The sequence below is a fragment of the Leptodactylus fuscus genome, chromosome 4, assembly GCF_031893055.1.
Source record: "Leptodactylus fuscus isolate aLepFus1 chromosome 4, aLepFus1.hap2, whole genome shotgun sequence".
Lineage (NCBI taxonomy): Eukaryota > Metazoa > Chordata > Amphibia > Anura > Leptodactylidae > Leptodactylus > Leptodactylus fuscus.
This window is the reverse complement of record NC_134268.1, coordinates 192,159,146-192,177,229: the sequence shown is the minus strand read 5'-3', so window position 1 is coordinate 192,177,229 and position 18,084 is coordinate 192,159,146. Positions and strand designations below refer to the sequence as shown.

Here is an 18,084-nt window from a genome sequence, read left to right as displayed (position 1 = left end):
TTTGCAAATTATCCCTATGTTTGTTTTTGGCCCTATTCACACATTATTTTCCATTTCACTAGAGGTATACATAGACGTATAGCTCCAATAGAAGGCCATGATGTATGCCACTGTATTGGACACTGTATAGCCAATGGTTCCTGTTATAAAAGGCTATACTGATGCACACAAGGCAGGCATACACAAACAAGAATCATGTGGCATATACACATGGCGACCTATGAATACATTACAAGTCCCATTTTATTCCTTGGGTTGCCGTCCGCTGCACTCACTCCATCTCCCATCTCTCTCTATACTGTAAATGAATGATAATGGACGTATCCGCCTGCACACCAATGAGCAATATTTCACATCATATACATAGAATAAATCTATGTATAAGGGTGAGTTACTTACTATAACTTGAATCAAAAGTAAAACCAATAAAAAAGAATATAAACTTTTAAACAGAACCAATAACTATTATTAATAAAACATCATATGTCGCCATATTTCAGCAGAGAGGCCCAGGAAACTGTTGAAGACAATGATGTGATGCATGCTGAGATTTTTAGGCTGTGACTTGCAGCATTCACTATTGTGAGCCGTGTACAGTCCATTGTAGGAATGGATAGCACATAGACCATAGTGCAGAGTATCTTTGTGAATGAATATATATATATATATATATATATATATATATATATATATATATATATGATATTGTAAGCTGATGGCTAGTCAGGTAATGGAGGGGGTGTACATCTCACCCAGGCTACTAAGGTGGGTGAGATGAGAAAACTCAAGAAAGAACGTTTCTCAGCAGATAACTATAGTCTGCTGAGGGTTATTTCAGAGTTCCGGTTACTGGGCTGGATTTTTAGGAATGACAGGTAGGTTGGTAGTGGGACCTGTCATTCCACCCCCCTCCAGTCCACACTTTGGGGATGTTCCGGCAGCGACTCAGCTGCAGAGAGTCTCCTCGTCAAGGAGGCTTAAGAAGTTGCTGCAACAGCAGACAGGGGGCAGAGCTTGGCTGGAGAGCTGACAGAGAGGTCATATTTTTGGAGCTGTGTCCTGAATGATTCTACTGGCTTTTTTGATTTCTGTTATCCTAGGTGAGGTCACCTATTCTATGTTTAGTTAGAGCCTAGCCGGGCAGGGAGTTATTTTTGTATTGTTTCCTTTTGTTGCTGCACTAGCTTTTTGAGTGAAAATAAAACTCTACCTTTGTTTTGGACTAAAGAAACTGGAATTTTGTGTCTATGCCACCCCACCTAGCAACCCCAGACCCTGACAATATGTATATATATATATATAGCTATCTGCTTAAAGAGGCTTACAAAAACTCTGGGGTGAGTGTAAAGCACAACAAGGCATATTCCCCTATCCCTGGCCCTCTATTATACGGTACCGGTCACCTTTCCCTCCTGTGTCAGAGTCTCTCCACTTCTGGCCCAACAAGACATGTGAGAGAAAGGGGGCCAGGACCGTACAATAGAGCGCCAGGGATAGATGAGTATGCCTTTTTTCTTTTTTACACCCCCGAGTTTTCTGCTACTCATGGACAACCCCTTTAAATATGGGAAAGGAGATTGGAAATCCCACTACAGTACTATTAAAAATACTAGCTCATGAAGACACCCACTTTTCAAAAGTAAGCTGGTACAGCGGTCACTTTTAGTATGAGGAAAATGGAAAGTCACAGCCCAAAATAAACAAAAAAATATCGGTAAATCATGAAAAAAAGATGATGCACGGAAAAAACCTCCGACCAGAATCCTGATGAAAATATCCAAAATAAAAAACTATTTCAGCATCAAGAAGAAAAATCAAAAGTGCTACAACTTAACTTTTAATGCCAAAAATATATGTCACATAAATAAAAAGGAGAATCACAAAATGCTAACCAGGAAAGAAAACCCAAGACAATCACTAGATCCAGTGTTATGACTAAGAGGCTTCTTGCTCAGAAATGCGTGAGCCTGTCTAGATCCATTAATTAGTGTTTTACATATTTTTTGTTTGTTCGTGATTGTCTTGGATGTTTTTCTTTATTTTATTGGATAATTCTTCTTATTTATTTATATATTTATTTTTTTAAATGTAGATTGTAAGCCCCACATAGAGCTCACAATGTACACTTTTCCCTATCAGTATGTCTTTGGAATTTGGGATGGAAATCCATGCAACACGGGGAGAACATACAAACTCCTTGCAGATGTTTTTTTGCCCTTGGTGGGATTTGAACACCAGGACCCAGTGCTGCAAGGCTGCAGTGCTAACCACTGAGCCACCATGTGGCCCCCCTCTTCTTTTTTTTTTATTTATGTGATATACACTCACCGGCCACTTTATTAGGTACACCTGTCCAACTGCTCGTTAACACTTAATTTCTAATCAGCCAATCACATGGCAGCAACTCAGTGCATTTAGGCATGTAGACATGGTCAAGACAATCTCCTGCAGTTCAAACCGAGCATCAGTATGGGGAAGAAAGGTGATTTGAGTGCCTTTGAACGTGGCATGGTTGTTGGTGCCAGAAGGGCTGGTCTGAGTATTTCAGAAACTGCTGATCTACTGGGATTTTCACACACAACCATCTCTAGGGTTTACAGAGAATGGTCCGAAAAAGAAAAAACATCCAGTGAGCGGCAGTTCTGTGGGCAGAAATGCGTTGTTGATGCCAGAGGTCAGAGGAGAATGGCCAGACTGGTTAGAGCTGATAGAAAGGCAACAGTGACTCAAATAGCCACCCGTTACAACCAAGGTAGCCAGAAGAGCATCTCTGAACGCACAGTACGTCGAACTTTGAGGCAGATGGGCTACAGCAGCAGAAGACCACACCGGGTGCCACTCCTTTCAGCTAAGAACAGGAAACTGAGGCTACAATTTGCACAAGCTCATCAAAATTGGACAATTGAAGATTGGAAAAATGTTGGCTGGTCTGATGAGTCTCGATTTCTGCTGCGACATTCGGATGGTAGGGTCAGAATTTGGCGTCAACAACATGAAAGCATGGATCCATCCTGCCTTGTATCAACGGTTCAGGCTGGTGGTGGTGGTGTCATGGTGTGGGGAATATTTTCTTGGCACTCTTTGGGCCCCTTGGTACCAATTGAGCATCGTTGCAACGCCAAAGCCTACCTGAGTATTGTTGCTGACCATGTCCATCCCTTTATGACCACAATGTACCCAACATCTGATGGCTACTTTCAGCAGGATAATGCAATGCCATGTCATAAAGCTGGAATTATCTCAGACTGGTTTCTTGAACATGACAATGAGTTCACTGTACTCCAATGGCCTCCACAGTCACCAGATCTCAATCCAATAGAGCATCTTTGGGATGTGGTGGAACGGGAGATTCGCATCATGGATGTGCAGCCGACAAATCTGCGGCAACTGTGTGATGCCATCATGTCAATATGGACCAAAATCTCTGAGGAATGCTTCCAGCACCTTGTTGAATCTATGCCACGAAGAATTGAGGCAGTTCTGAAGGCAAAAGGGGGTCCAACCTGTTACTAGCATGGTGTACCTAATAAAGTGGCCGGTGAGTGTATATTTTTGGCATTAAAAGTTAAGTTTTAGCACTTTTTGATTTTTTTTTTCTTGGTGCTGGAATAGTTTTTTTATTTTGGACAGCGGTCCCTTTTACCTGTGCCAATCTGTTCCCAGTGTGCAGAGCCACATCCAGCCACACGATCCTCCTGAATGGATGTCCATGTCGTGCACAACATGCTGAGTCTGCTAGCACAGAAGCCATTTTAGGGGCAGCTCCACGTTCTGGTACATAGAGAAGGGACCGAAGCATGGAGAGGCCTCTTATACAACTTCCCTGTGCCCCTTTAAGCTAAAAACTAACCCAAACCCTGCCCCTGAGAGTCCTGTCCATGTGATGGGAAACTATGGTACCTGTGGGTGGAGTTTAAAGTCTTCCTTGCATATGACGCATGGCTGCAGAGAGTCACCTTGGACGACAGACCGCTGCTTCACTTTAACCCACTCCTCACTGGTTAAGGGCATCGCAGGAGCCTCAACGATTCCAAGTCTCTGAGCTTTAAGCAAAGATACAAAGTTATCAGTCATTTGTGTGAGGCTTTTGGAGTTATTATTATCATTAACTATATAGAAGAGGAGAAATTAATTACATAATAATCAAAACTGAAAGTCAGCTCAATTAATGGATGTAAATTTACTGATTTGAATTATTCTGCATCTCTCCCTTCTTGTCTCACATTACCATTGGCTATAGAATAGATCGCTAACTATATACTATCCAAGCCGGGCTGTGAATTACCACTCAGCTAGTCACTGACCAGTCATTTGGCCACTGACTAGAGCAGGGATCCTCAAACTTTTTAAACAGTGGGCCACAGTTTGAGGACCCCTGGACTAGATGCATTGCCTGCACATCCAGATGGAGCAGGAAGCAGAGACCAGCAGGGACAAATATGTATGGGCTCCTAGCAGAATCCTACCATACCTAAGTGCCCACCATTCACACCCTCAGCCCCCACTTAGTCCTATCCCACAAAAAAGTCCACATAGAACCAAAAAATGCAACTATTTCCTGAATCCTGCTTTTTGCTACCCCATGTCTCAGGGTCACATGACTTCCTCACTCGGCCAAAAGCTCTCAGGGCCCTGAGGAGTATCAGAACAGGGGCAGCAAGTGAACTTTCTTTCATTCTGAGCCTGGCCCCTTTATTTTGCTGACTGATATAGCGCCATTATGTTCCGCAGCACTTTACAGACATTATTACTCACTGTCCCATATCAGGCTCACAATCTACATTCCCAGTGTGGGAGGAAACCCACCCAAACACAGGGAGAGCATAAAAAATCTATATAGATGTTGTCTTTGGCAGGATTTGAGCCTACAACTTAAAGGGATCCAATCATTGGATACCCTTTTTTTCTGCCTACCACGTTGGAATAACCTTAAGAAAGGCTATTCTTCTCCTACCTTTAGATGTCTTCTCCACACTGCCATTTGGTAGAGATCATGTTTTTCTTCGGTGTGCAAATGAGTTCTCTCGCAGCACTGGGGGCGGGCCTCAATGCTGCGAGAGAACTCTCCATCGCTGCCTCTATCTCCTGGAACTCCCTCTTCCTGTGTCTTCTTCCGTCCTGGGTTTCAAGAAAATGGCCGCTTACACCAGCTTACTGTGTAAGCGGCCATTCTTGTGGCCCGGGCATGCGCACTCAGCTCTGCCTGAGGCCTAGAAGTCTGAAACCCAGGATGGAAGAAGACACAGGGAGAGGGTGTTCTGGAAGAAGATAGAGGTGTCGCTGGAGAGTTCCCTCGCAGCAATGTGGAAGCCCTCAATGCTGTTTGAGCGCTGAGGTCCGCCCCCAGTGCTGCGAGAGAACTCATTTGCATACCAAAGAAAACCCGGATTTCTACCGAACAGTGGCGCGGAGAAGACATCTAAAGGTAGGAGAAGAATAGCCTTTCTTAAGGCTATTTCTATGAGTTAGTCAGAAAAAAAAGGTATCCAATGATAGGATCCCTTTAAGCAGTAACCAATGAGCCACCATGCTGCCCCTTTAACAACTTCTACATCCCAGAAATCCTATAATAAGCCTAGAGAGCTATTGACTGTCTGTTGCCTTACATAACTCTCAATGTGTTCAGACATGGTAGAAAGCTGCCATGACGCCTAATTGATGATTTGATTGCCGTCTGAATTTTATTTGTCTTGGCTAACCTTGTGTGTCGAGCCGACGCTGTACTAATTATTTTTATGCCTTTACCACTGACACCTTTAGTGACTGACTAGTAATGACAGCTACATGGTGTAGAGAATACATCTAGAGGGCAATTCTCCCGAGTCCTCTTTTGTCCTGTCAATCATTACAATGGGGGAAGACATCATACCCGTAATCAATCAGTCACATGGAGAGCGCTGTGAATTGAGTCATTCACGGAAAGAAACCATGGCTTCTAGAGCTCAGAACACATCTGAGGACTAACTTAAGCCACGGTATGACATTAGTCAATGTCAGAGGACGCCTGTTACTATATACATGAAAGCTATACGGCGCTGATGGTGAATGGAGACCAGCAGGCTCTAGATCTTTTCTCTGCTGCGATTGTCATGTTAGGGGATTAGTAGGTTCTAGTACACAGAATCATAGCTGAGTCTCTCCTAGTGGTTGTATCTTCTTCCAGACATGTGTCCAAGTCACTTAGTGGAAAGGCTCTTACCGTATAACTTACTTAAAATGTTTGCCTTAAAACAGACAAAAAGTAATTCATAGGACACATCCTTACGAAATGCGTCACGTACACCAATATGATCATTATATACACAGTCCAGTCATACTAATGTGACCAGCGCCTACTTTTGACGTCAACGTTAAATAACCAATCGCAGAAGGCACGTGTCATCAGCCATCTGGGTGCACTCATCATTGTGGAAGGCACGATGGATCAACACAAGTATGCATCTATCCTTGCGGACCATGTCACCCCTACACGTGAATTGTTTTTCCTCACGATGACGACATCTACCAGCAGGACAATGCGACGTGTCATAAAACTCACAATGTACGTGCGTGGTTCAAGGAGCACCAGGATGAGTTTACTATACTCCTTTGGCCAGCAAATCCCTGGACTTGAACCCAATCGAGAATCTGTGGGATCACCTCGATCGGGTTGTTTACGCCATGGATGCTCAACCGCGTAACCTAGTGCAGCTGGACACGGCACTGGAGTCGGCATGGCTCAACATCCCAGTGATCATCATCACAACATCCCCTCTCTTCCTGCACGTCTCGCAGCGGTCCGCTCTGCCAAAGGTGGTTATTCTGGATTTCAGGTGGTCACATTAATGTCACTGGACTGCGTAGCTCCTAATTAGACAGTACCAGACATTTACTAAAAGTTTATAGAGGTTTTCCAACCCCTAATGAATGTTCTATACTGATGATGGCCCATCCATAGGATGGGTGATCAGTATCTGATCTGGGGGAGTCTGACAACCAGATACGCAAAGGTACACAGTCAAGGCAGCCTCCTGGCCCCATTAGATGCTGCAGAGGACGAGTAGCATAAACAGCTCTGCTCCTATTAAAGTAATAACTATGGAGCAGAGGCTCCCTCCACTGTATAGTGTTGGCAATGGGGAACTGCAACTATTACTAGAATAGGAGCAGACTGCATGTGCACTCCAATGTAAGGAGGCTGCTGATCTGTGTGAGGTCAGCGTGTCAGATAAGATACTGATGATCTGTCCTGTGAATAGGTTATCACGTAGAGATGAGCGAGTACTATTCAAAACTCCCTTTTCGAATAGCACGCACCCATAGTAATGAATGGACGCAGCCATTTGCCTCAGCAGGTGCAGGTTTGATGTTTCGTTTCCTTTTGTCATTTTGTTAAAAGCAATTAAGTTGTCATCATTATTCAGAAAGTTACAGAGAAGACACTGGAACGTCACTAACAAAGTACTTCTAGGGGGAACAAGGGAAAGGTTTACATTAAGGCGGCCACATCGCATTCACTGACACTAACACATTAATAAGGAAAACGTATTCTTCTCACTACAGAGAATTTACCAACATTAATAGTAGTAATAATAATAATAATAATAATAATTCTTATAATAATAGACCGAGAACTGGCAATGGTAGAACAAACCTGTCTATTGCTGTGATAGATGACTGCAGGGAAAAGAGGAGGCATATCACACATGTACATGGTATTATCTATCTATCTATCTATCTATCTATCTTCTGTCTATCATCTATCTATCTATCTATCTATATTATATATCTAATCTATTTTCAGTGTTTTTGGGATAGGATGTTGATCCAGAGACTTAGTCCAATTGCCATATTGAAGTTGAGAAGGATTTTTTTTCCTATAATGGGACAATTGGCATTAGCCTCATGGAGTCCCTACATACAGTCACTGCTTGAATGGAGGTAATGATATCATGCTATGAGCTAGCTTCAATGGTCACATGTGCATGAATGAAACGTGATCACTTACGCCTATGATTTTCGGTAGTACCACTTCTCATGTACTACCGCCGAAAGTCACTGGTGTTAGTGTTCACGTTCAGTTCATGCACATGTGACCTCTGAAGCTAGCACATAGCATGATAAAATCAAGGTACACATATCACACAAACAGCGCTCAGAGAACATCACAGAGACTTCCGTAGCACCGTGCAGGATAATTAGCATATTGATAAAAGCATTAATTAAAAAACAGCTGGGAGGATTAATGAATAAGGGTATGCCTGGAACAGCCTTTCTAAAGGATAGTGCAACTTGTGCATTATCTGTTTTATCTACGGTTCTCCTTTTAATGGACATTTCCAATTGAGTTAAGATATGACATAACATACATTTGTAATCCCTTTTCTCAAAGCTCAAGGAGCGTTGTGGAGTTAGTGGCCACCAGATAGTCGCTCATCCCCAAGGATCAGTTGTTTTACAGAAAGCCAATATATATCAGTATATTTTTAGCATGTACAGTGGGGGAAAAAGTATTTAGTTAGCCAGAGGCCTGTATGTGACATCATAGGTAGACTTCAACTATGAGAGACAAAATGAGAAAAAAAATCCAGCAAATCACATTGTCTGATCTGGAAAGAATGTATTTGCAAATTATGGTGGGAAATAAGTAATTGGTCACCTACAAAGAAGAAAGATTTCTGGCTCTCACAGACCTGTAACTTCTTCTTTAAGAGTCTCCTCTTTCCTCCACTCATTACCTGTAGTAATGGCTCCTGTTTGACCTTCTTATTAGTATAAAAGACACCTGTCAACAACCTCAGTCACACTCCAAAGTCAACCATGGTGAAGGCCAAAGAGCTGTCGAGGACACCAGAAACAAAATTGTAGCGCTGCACCAGGCTGAGAAGACTGAATCTGCAATAGGCAACCAGCTTGGATTGAAGAAATCAACTGTGGGAGCAATAATTATAAAATGGAAGACATACAAGACCACTGATAATCTCCCTCCTTCTGGAGCTCCACACAAGATCTCACCCTGTGGGGTCAATATGATAAAAAGAATGGTGAGCAAAAATCCCAGAACCACATGGGAAGACGTAGTGAATGACCTGCAGAGAGCTGGGACCAACATAACAACACACTACGCTGCCAGGGACTCAGATCCTGCAGCGCCAGACGTCTCCCCCTGCTTAATGGAGAATGTCATATGGTCTGATGAAACCAAAGTAGAACTGTTTGGTAGAGAGAAAACTTGTCATGTTTGGAGGAGAAAGAATGCTGAGTTGCATCCAAAGAACACCAGACCTACTGTAAAGCCTGGGGGTGGCAACATCATGCTTTGGGGCTGGTTCTCTGCAAAGGGGCCAGGACGACTGATCCGGGTACATGAAAGAATGAAAGGGGTCTATATGTTGTGAGATTTTGAGTGCAACCTCCTTCCATCAGCAAGGGCACTGAAGATAAAACATGGCTGGGTCATTCAGCATGACAATGGTCCCAAGCACACCGCCAGGGCAACAAAGGAGTGGCGTTGTAAGAAGCATATCAAGGTCCTGAGTTGCCTAGCCAGTCTCCAGATCTCATCCCTATAGAAAACCTTTGGAGGGAAGTTGCCCAGAGACAGCCCCAAAACATCAGTGCTCTAGAGGAGATCTGCATGGAGGAATGGGCCAACATACCAACAACAGTGTGTGCCAACCTTGTGAAGACTTACAGAAAACGTTTTACCTCTGTCATTGCCAACAAAGGATATAGAACAAAGTATTGAGATGAACTTTTGTTATTGACCAAATACTTACCACCATAATTTGCAAATAAATTCTTTGCAAGTCAGGCAATGTGATTTTCTGGATTTTCTCATTTTGTCTCTCATAGCTGAGGTCTACCTATGATGTCAATTACAGGCCGACCTCATCTTTTTAAGTGGGAGAACTTGCACAATTGGGGGTTGACTTAATATTTTTTTCCCCACTGTAGAAGGAAACCACAAACATGGAGAGGACATACAAACTCCATGCAGATGTTGCCCTTAGTTAGAGAGGCTGTTTCTGTATCTCCCATAAGTTATAAAGCAGATAACCACACATTTTGCCACCTCTCCTCCACTTAGCATAGGAGCCCTATTCCCCCAAATCTACATATATTAGTCATGCATGGCACATGGAATATTCTGTAAATATAATATGTTGTAATGTTTTATTACAGTGCTTGGGAGTGACACAATCTCATAGACCAGAAAAGGTTGTGCACTCCTGACTAGAGATGAGCGAACACTGTTCGGATCAGCCGATCCGAACAACACGCTCCCATAGAAATGAATAGAAGCACGGCTGTTCCGAACAGTGTTCGCTCATCTCTACTCCTGACCTAATATAACATTACACCCAAACAGAAAAGGTAACAACCAATGACTTGCCCAGTGTTAGTTTTGGACCAAGTGGGTCAAGGACATATTCCTCCTCCGTAGGACTGGTGACCGCCTTTTCGATAGGTTTCCTCTTCATCCCAGTATCAACAAGAGGCTTGACTATTTTTCTGTCCATACATCGGGTCTTCTTCACGCTCCTGATTCCTTTACAAGGGTCGGCTAATGACAGATTCTGGAGTTGTAGGTTGTGTAAAATATGATCTTGTAGAGCTACGGCAGTCAGAATTACAGGCTGGCGACGGCTATCAGGATTCTACAACATAAAGGTTAAATGAATGAAACAGAAAGTTTAACCAAAAAATAAGTAATCTTCATAGTCTTAGGATGGGCGCACATAGCATATTTGGATGCTGCTTCTATCACATGGACAAAACTCCTCAAATCTGCCTCCTATTGTTTGTAATGGGTGGTAGTGACTGCTGGGTTTTTTTCAGTGAGAAAACTGCAGAAACTGGCAAAGAAAAGAAGACTTTTCTCTCCATTGGTTTTAGTATAAAAACAGCGAACCCAAACGACAATGTAAACCTAACCTTAGTCTCATTCAATTCAATGAAGAAGTCATGCAGTATCAGACACAGCCTCAGGAAAGGTGTGGCACTGCTTACGGAAAAAAAAAAATACAATTTTATCCATTCATAATGGCCCAGAAACCATTTAATGTAAGTGCAAAAGTACAAGAACAAGAATTATGGTCATTTTAATATACAGTAGGCAAAGAATCTCTTTCTTATAGGAGACAAATATGGGATATTTTAGATAATATTCTGGGAGTATTTCTTAAAAAACTGACACAATGGGGGGAATTCATCACAGTATCTACTTCGGTTTTCAGGCGCAGATGTGTGATAATGTGATGCAAGACCCAACCTTGTACAAAGATGGGGCACATCGCCGCTTTAAGCAAATGTGGATGGCGTATGGAGAGGGGCACCTGGGACTCACATATTTATTATCGTTCACCCAAGTCTCCTTGGGTGAACGATAATAAATATGAACATGTGCCTGAATGTAGACATCCGTCAGTCAGGTACTAATGTAGATTTCCTGTATAATTCATGCCAGGAAACAAATATGTTATAGGATGTCCACCGCCTGGGCCAGCCCCACTCCGCCCACTTTCGCAGAATGCCAAATGAGGCGCAGAATGGGGAATGCTGCACATATTTCACGTACGAAAGGGCCTTGCACCCAAAGTGTAGCATTTTATCACACATCTATGTCAAAAAAACTGCTATAGTAAATTGGTAAATTCTGCCACACTAAGTTCCTCTGTTATTCCACCTGGAAATGTACAAATAAATTGACAACTGGTTACAATCCCTAAACGCTCTGATAATGTCCATTCAGTGCTGACATGTAGGGACACTTCATTTTCATAAGGGAAATGGTAACGATTAGAGATGAGCGAATACTATCCGCAACGGCCGTTTCGAATAGCACGCACCCATAGGAATGAATGGAAGCGGCCGGCACACAGACTTTGCCGGCGGCTTAACCCCGTGTGCTGGCTGTGTCCATTCATTCCTATGGGTGCGTGCTATTCGAAACGGGCGTTTCGAATAGTACTCGCTCATCTCTAGTAACAATACAATTGTCAATGTATCAGTAATAACAGAGCAAAAAAAAAACAAACAAAGGCCCAGAATTGTTATTTTATGGGGAATAGAAGTATTTACTAATCTGGACAAGTCAGGAGAGGTGAAAGGTCCCTTTTAGGAAAAAAAAATGAGTGGGGAGGCCCAAAGACCTGGCACCTTCTAAAAGACCATAGACACATTTCCCCCATAAAGCTGAGTATGGAGGCAAATAGTACTAGACTGATTATTATCTCTTAAGGAGCAGCGGCTGGGAAAAGTAAGAAACTCTTCAACTCTAGTAAAAAATAGCAGACATAAAGCGGCACAAAGTGTCATCATTGTAAATGAATATTGACATGTGTGGGAGTGATTTTATTGTGAAATATACCTTTGAAGCTTTTGTTACATTGGAAACTGAAACAGATGCTCCGCTAGGCCTTGAACTTAAGGGATGAGCCATTCCGTGTCCAAAGGAGTAAAAGAGGACCTGCAGCAAAAGAAAACATTACACAATGCAAACTTACTTAGTGCTACAGTCAATGATTAACAATATGTTTCCCATGCTATAAACCCTGAGAGATAACTATAGATAACAGGGCCTGACAAAGAAATCACACAGCCCACAGTTCAACATGGGCCCCACTCCCTACCCACAGCGCTGCTTTTCAGACTTACATTATTCTGGCTATATGTAGCCACCACTAGGGGGAGCTCACTACTACAATTAGTATTGAACATAGAGGGGACTATATAAGTCTGTATGCAATGAGCTCCCCCTAGTGGTGGATTAAGGTAGCTATGTTATTGATCGTGCCCAAATAACATGAACACGTAATAGCTTTAACTGGTACCTGCCTTTGGAAGAAACTCACCAAATATATTAGGGGTACGTCCAATTTCTTAACATACGGTCATTAAAGAGGTATTACTGTATTGTCAATTGCTGCCTGTCCTCAGGATGGATCAATGGTGCATGATCAGTGAGGGTATAACTCCATGATAGTGCCACTTGTTCCGATGTTCAGTCGGGTTTCCGATCACACCCTCATTAATGGCTGATCTTAATGTCATATATTAGAGTATATGAAAGTTTTCTGACATTAAACAGGCTACAAAAGCCAGAGTCAGTTGATATTTGTTGGATATCCTCTTGGCTAAAATAAAAAAAATCACTGACTCGGACATTATCATAAATGATATAAGGGCACATTTACCCGATATCAGATGAAAAAGTGCTTCACTGCAGGACACAGACAGGCCCAAATGGTGGTGGGGATAGCATACCATGTTTCCCAAAAAATAAGACAGTGTCTTATATTAAATTCTCGTCCTAGATATAGGACATGTCTTTTTTTTTTTTTTTTTGGGGGGGGGGTCTTATGGAGCAGGGGACAAGCCGCTCCCTAAGACATGCAGGAGGTTAGGCGAGGGGAGGTAGGCTACTTACCTTCCCCATTTTCATAACAGCGCTGGTGCTGCTGTTGATCGCGGCGGCAGAAGTGGTGGGCGGGGCTTAGCTAGGCTGCCGGAAGTTGCGCCGGAGAGCCTCACTTTGTGGGCATTGCAGCTGGATGGATGCTGTGCACTGTGTTCTATGTGCACAGGAAAGCCGGCTGCCTCTGCTGTGTTACCACTGTTCTGGCTGCTGTGGGATGAGCTGGGAGAGCCAACTCCGCGCAGCATATGCACAGTGGGCATCTCCCAGCTCATCCTACAGAAGGGACAGTGGATACAACCTACGGTATCACAGCAGAGGCAGCAGCTGGCTTTCCTTTGCACACAGAACATTGCGCCCAGTGCTCAGCAGGCTGCAATGGTTTTGGGGGGATGCCTTATTTTCGGGGAGGTGCCTTATATTAGGCAATTAAACAGAAACCTCCCCCATGCCTTATTTTCAGGGGATGACCTATTTTGGGGGAAAAACGGTAGGTGCACAATTCTAGGAAATCATCCACTAACATAGTATTTACTACAGGGGATGGGGGGTATGCCTAGTATTACAAATGCACACAGATAAGGTCACACTAGTGTTTGGTGACCGTTCGGGGACTCTGGCCCCCCATTACGTTTAAAATATCTGTGGTTATTATCTGCAGATCTGTGGTTAATCTTCAGTAAAATCCGTAACAAATGGGCGATGTTATGAATTCTGACTTCCCCATTCACCTTAATGGAAAAATTTGCAACAAATCCACAAGTTAACTTGAAATTCTCGATGGAAAAACTGAAGCATTCCTATTCTGTGTATACGTACCCTAATACATATTGTTTTAGGGGGTGTTCACACTACTGTTGGTGACCATCAGCAGTGTCCGTCGCTATTGTCCGCTACAAGATTTTAGCAATGGACACTAGCTGTACCATCACAACATAGCAGGTGAGGTGTGGATCAGGCTTTGTGGTGCACATTTGGCCCAAGAAAGGGTCTTGCATCAAACGTCCACTTCAATATCATCCCTTTATGCCAGATAAATGATGAATATTCCCCTTTATGGCCGGGGCCCCACGGGCCGGAAATGCTGCGATCTGCCCACGGCGAGAAAAATCACGGCGTTTTACAGTGCTTGCAAAGTGGATGTGATTCATGTGAATCCCATGCCCACTTTGCGGAAAAAATTGCAATATCTACGGAAACGCCGGCAGCTTTCCCGTAGATATAATTGTAACAGAAAATCCACGAAGCAAATCTCCGTGAACTTTCTGTTCAAAGCTCTGCGGGAAGAATCGCGATGCGTTCACGCGGCGGTTGTTCCCGCAGCGCTTTAGCGTGGCATTTCCGGCCTATGTCCACCAATAAATACTTAGAGATTTCAGGTCTGCAGTTTTCAGAATTGTGAATGCAGCTCGTGGCTACGATACCACCTGTAATTCAGGATCAACACATGATAAGTAATGTAATGACAAAGGCTTTGTACATAGATTTATTAACAGTGTTCAGAAGTGGACATACCCTTTAAGGATGGCGCTACGTGGCGTCTTCGGCTGTGACTCTCGTTGCACGACTAATGATGGTCGTGTCGTTGAGTACTAATGTAAGTGAATGGCGCCATACTACACGACGCGAGGGAGCTACAAATTCTAGTCGCACAAAGATGGATTTTTTTGCAACTAGGGCAATATGGCCATCTTTAGTCGAACAACTGGAGTCACAGGCAAAGTCGCCAAATAGCCGTAACCTGAGGCTATGGCTACCTGAACACTGGCCCCACCATGAGGTGACTGTTTATATAGTGCCCCCTATAGGTGGCAGGGAGAGTCAGTAAAAGTATACCCAGTATACAGGGCCGCCGATAGGCCAGTACTACTGCTACTGGCGTCAGGGGCCCGGCCAAATTTTAAAATGGGGGGGGCCCGGGCCCCCTGGCGCCGGCAGCAGTCATTGTATGTCCTGTTTCAACTCAGATCTGCGTCCAGAGGATGCAGATCTGAGTTGAGCACATACGCGGCTGAAGCGAGGAGCTGACACAGGTCAGCTCTTCGCTTCGCCACTGCCGCTTGTCTCGCTGACACATATGCGGCTGAAGCGAGGAGCTGACCTGTGTCAGCTCCTCACTTCGCCGCTGCCGCCTCTCTCGGTGACACATATGCGGCTGAGCCGGAACCCGGCTCAGCCGCATATGTGTCAGCGAGAGAGCCGGCAGCGGCGAAGTGAGGAGCTGACACAGGTCAGCTCCTCGCTTCAGCCGCATACATGTCAGCGAGAGAGACACCCAGCGGCGAATCGTGGAGCTGACCTGTGTCAGCTCCTTCCTTCAGCCGCATGTGTCAGCGAGAGAGACGTGCAGAGAGCGGCGAGGGAGCGGAGGAGAAGGTAAGTTTAATGTGGAGGTGGAACGTGAATCTAGGGGCAGATGAAAGAGAGGACGGAATGACACTGGGGCAGATGAAGGAGGGGACGGCATGACACTGTGGGGACATGAATCTGGGGGCAGAGATGGAGAGGACATGAATCTGGGGGCAGAGATGGAGGGACATGAATCTGGGGGCAGAGATGGAGGGACATGAATCTGGGGGCAGAGATGGAGGGGGGACATGAATCTGGGGGGACATGAATCTGGGGGCAGAGATGGAGGGACATGAATCTGGGGGCAGAGATGGAGGGGGGACATGAATCTGGGGGGACATGAATCTGGGGGCAGAGATGGAGGGGACATGAAACTGGGGGCAGAGATGTGGGGACATGAATCTAGGGGCAGAGATGGAAGGGGGACATGAAACTGGGGGCAGATGAAGGGTGTATGTGAAACTGGGGGAGAGATAGAGGGGGGACATATAATTTACGGGTGACTGTAGGAGGATTATACTGTGTACGGGCACATGAAAAATTAACAAGTGGGCAGAGTCAACACAAAAGTGGGTGGGGCTAAATTTGCTGCGGCGCGCTAAGCGCGCCACACATTTTGTCCCTCTTTTAGTTCTTCAAAAGTTGGGAGGTATGGAGATGGGGGGGATATGAATCTGTGGGCAGAAATGTGGGGACATGAATCTGGGGGCAGAGATGGAGGGGACATGAATCTGGGGGCAGATGAAGGGTGTATATGAAGCTAGGGGAGAGACGGAGGGGGACATATAATTTACGGGTGACTGTAGGAGGATTATACTGTGTGCGGGCAAATGGAAAATTAATGAGTGGGCGGAGTCAACATAACAGTGGGTGGGGCTAAATTTCCCGCGGCGCGCAAAGCAAAAATGGCAGGGGGGGCCCAGACACTTAGGCTGTATGGGGCCCCAAAATTCCTGATGGCGGCCCTGCCAGTATATACATTATAGCCTGCCATCTGAAGATATCATGAAAGGGAAGGGGGTGTGGGCGCTGAGACCCCCCAGTGCTGTCCAGCACCTCCGGGTACCAGGACCCCTGAGCACTGAGCAGACACACGGACCACGGACCGGCATGGCCGACACCCACCTGTCTCCGGGCACCGGCAGCGGTGTGTATACATTGCCAGGCAACCGAATCCCAGCAGGAAGAGGCGGCCAATGGGCAGCGCAGTGTCCGCTCAGGCCCCGCCCCCTGCATGTCCGGGCTGCTCGGGGCCATGGCGGGGGCTGAGGCGTCCTCTCACTGACTGCAGCACCTGCTGTGTATATGTATAGTGCTGTGTATACGGATACACCTGTCATACGTGTACAAGGCTGAGGCACTGCGGGTAGTTGTGTGTGCTAGCACAGAACTCCAGCATTGTGTCTGCCCTAGTAGTCTCTAATGGACCATGAAAAAAATAATAAAACATGTTCTATTAATGTCCTTATTTATGGACTGACCAATACAAAGCAGTGAATCCATAATAAACCTTCCTCAAAACAGATGGTAAACCCCCCCCCAAAAAAAAAAAAAAAAACTGATGCAAACCGGACATTAACCCCTTCCCACCAACATCATATTTCGATTTTCGTTTTTGACTCCCCTCCTATTTCTCCGCTCCCAGAGCCATATGAGGTCTTAGTCTTTGCGGGACAAATTTTTCTTCATGATGCCGCCATTAATTATTCTGTATAATGTACTGGGAAGCAGGAAAAAAATTCAGATTGGAATGGATTTGAAGAAAAAATGCATTTGTGCGACTTTCTTACGGGCTTCGGTTTTACGGCGTTCACTGTGCAACCAAAATGACCTGTCCCCTGTATTCTGTGTTTTGGTACGATAACAGGGATAGCAAATTTATATGGTTTTATTTACATTTTAACCCCTTAAAAAAATCCAAAAATGTGTTAAAAATGTTTTTCTCGAAAAGTCGCCATATTCTGACAGCCGTAACTTTTTTATACATCCGTGTACAGGGATGTCTAGGGCTTTTTTTTTTTTTTTTTGTTTTTTTTTTTGCGGAGCCGGGTGTACTTTTCAGTTCTACCATTTTGGGGAATTGCTTTTGCTTTGATCACTTTTTATTCAAATTTGAACCCCAGGAGGTCTGATCACTAATGCAATGCAAAATACGGTGCTTCTATTGCAGGCTACCTAGCATAGTCTGCAATAGAATGACAGGCCAGGGAGCCTTCACAAGGCTCCCGGCTGTCATAGCAGAGATTACTCCGGGTGCTGGCGATCACAGCAAAGATGGTGGCGCCCAGGCGCGCCATGTGAACTCTCCACATGGCTAGCCGAGACAGGAACAGGAT

The 18,084-nt window shown here is 44.6% G+C and overlaps 2 protein-coding genes across 2 annotated transcripts in view; one reads left to right on the top strand and one right to left on the bottom strand.

Annotated features, from left to right (window-relative positions):
- The window catches only part of RNF32 (ring finger protein 32), a 42,079-nt gene extending 29,652 nt beyond the window's left edge, over positions 1–12,427 (bottom strand). The window contains exons 1-3 of the mRNA XM_075271552.1: positions 12,353–12,427; positions 10,376–10,640; positions 3,901–4,043 (exon numbers count right to left, since the gene is read on the bottom strand). Of these exons, the coding sequence (XP_075127653.1) occupies positions 3,901–4,043; positions 10,376–10,640; positions 12,353–12,424 (480 nt within the window). The 5' untranslated portion in view covers positions 12,425–12,427. The remainder of the gene's footprint in view (positions 1–3,900; positions 4,044–10,375; positions 10,641–12,352) is intronic.
- Positions 1–18,084, top strand: part of LMBR1 (limb development membrane protein 1) — a 218,363-nt gene that overhangs the window by 139,645 nt on the left and 60,634 nt on the right. The gene's annotated exons all lie outside the window — the stretch shown is intronic.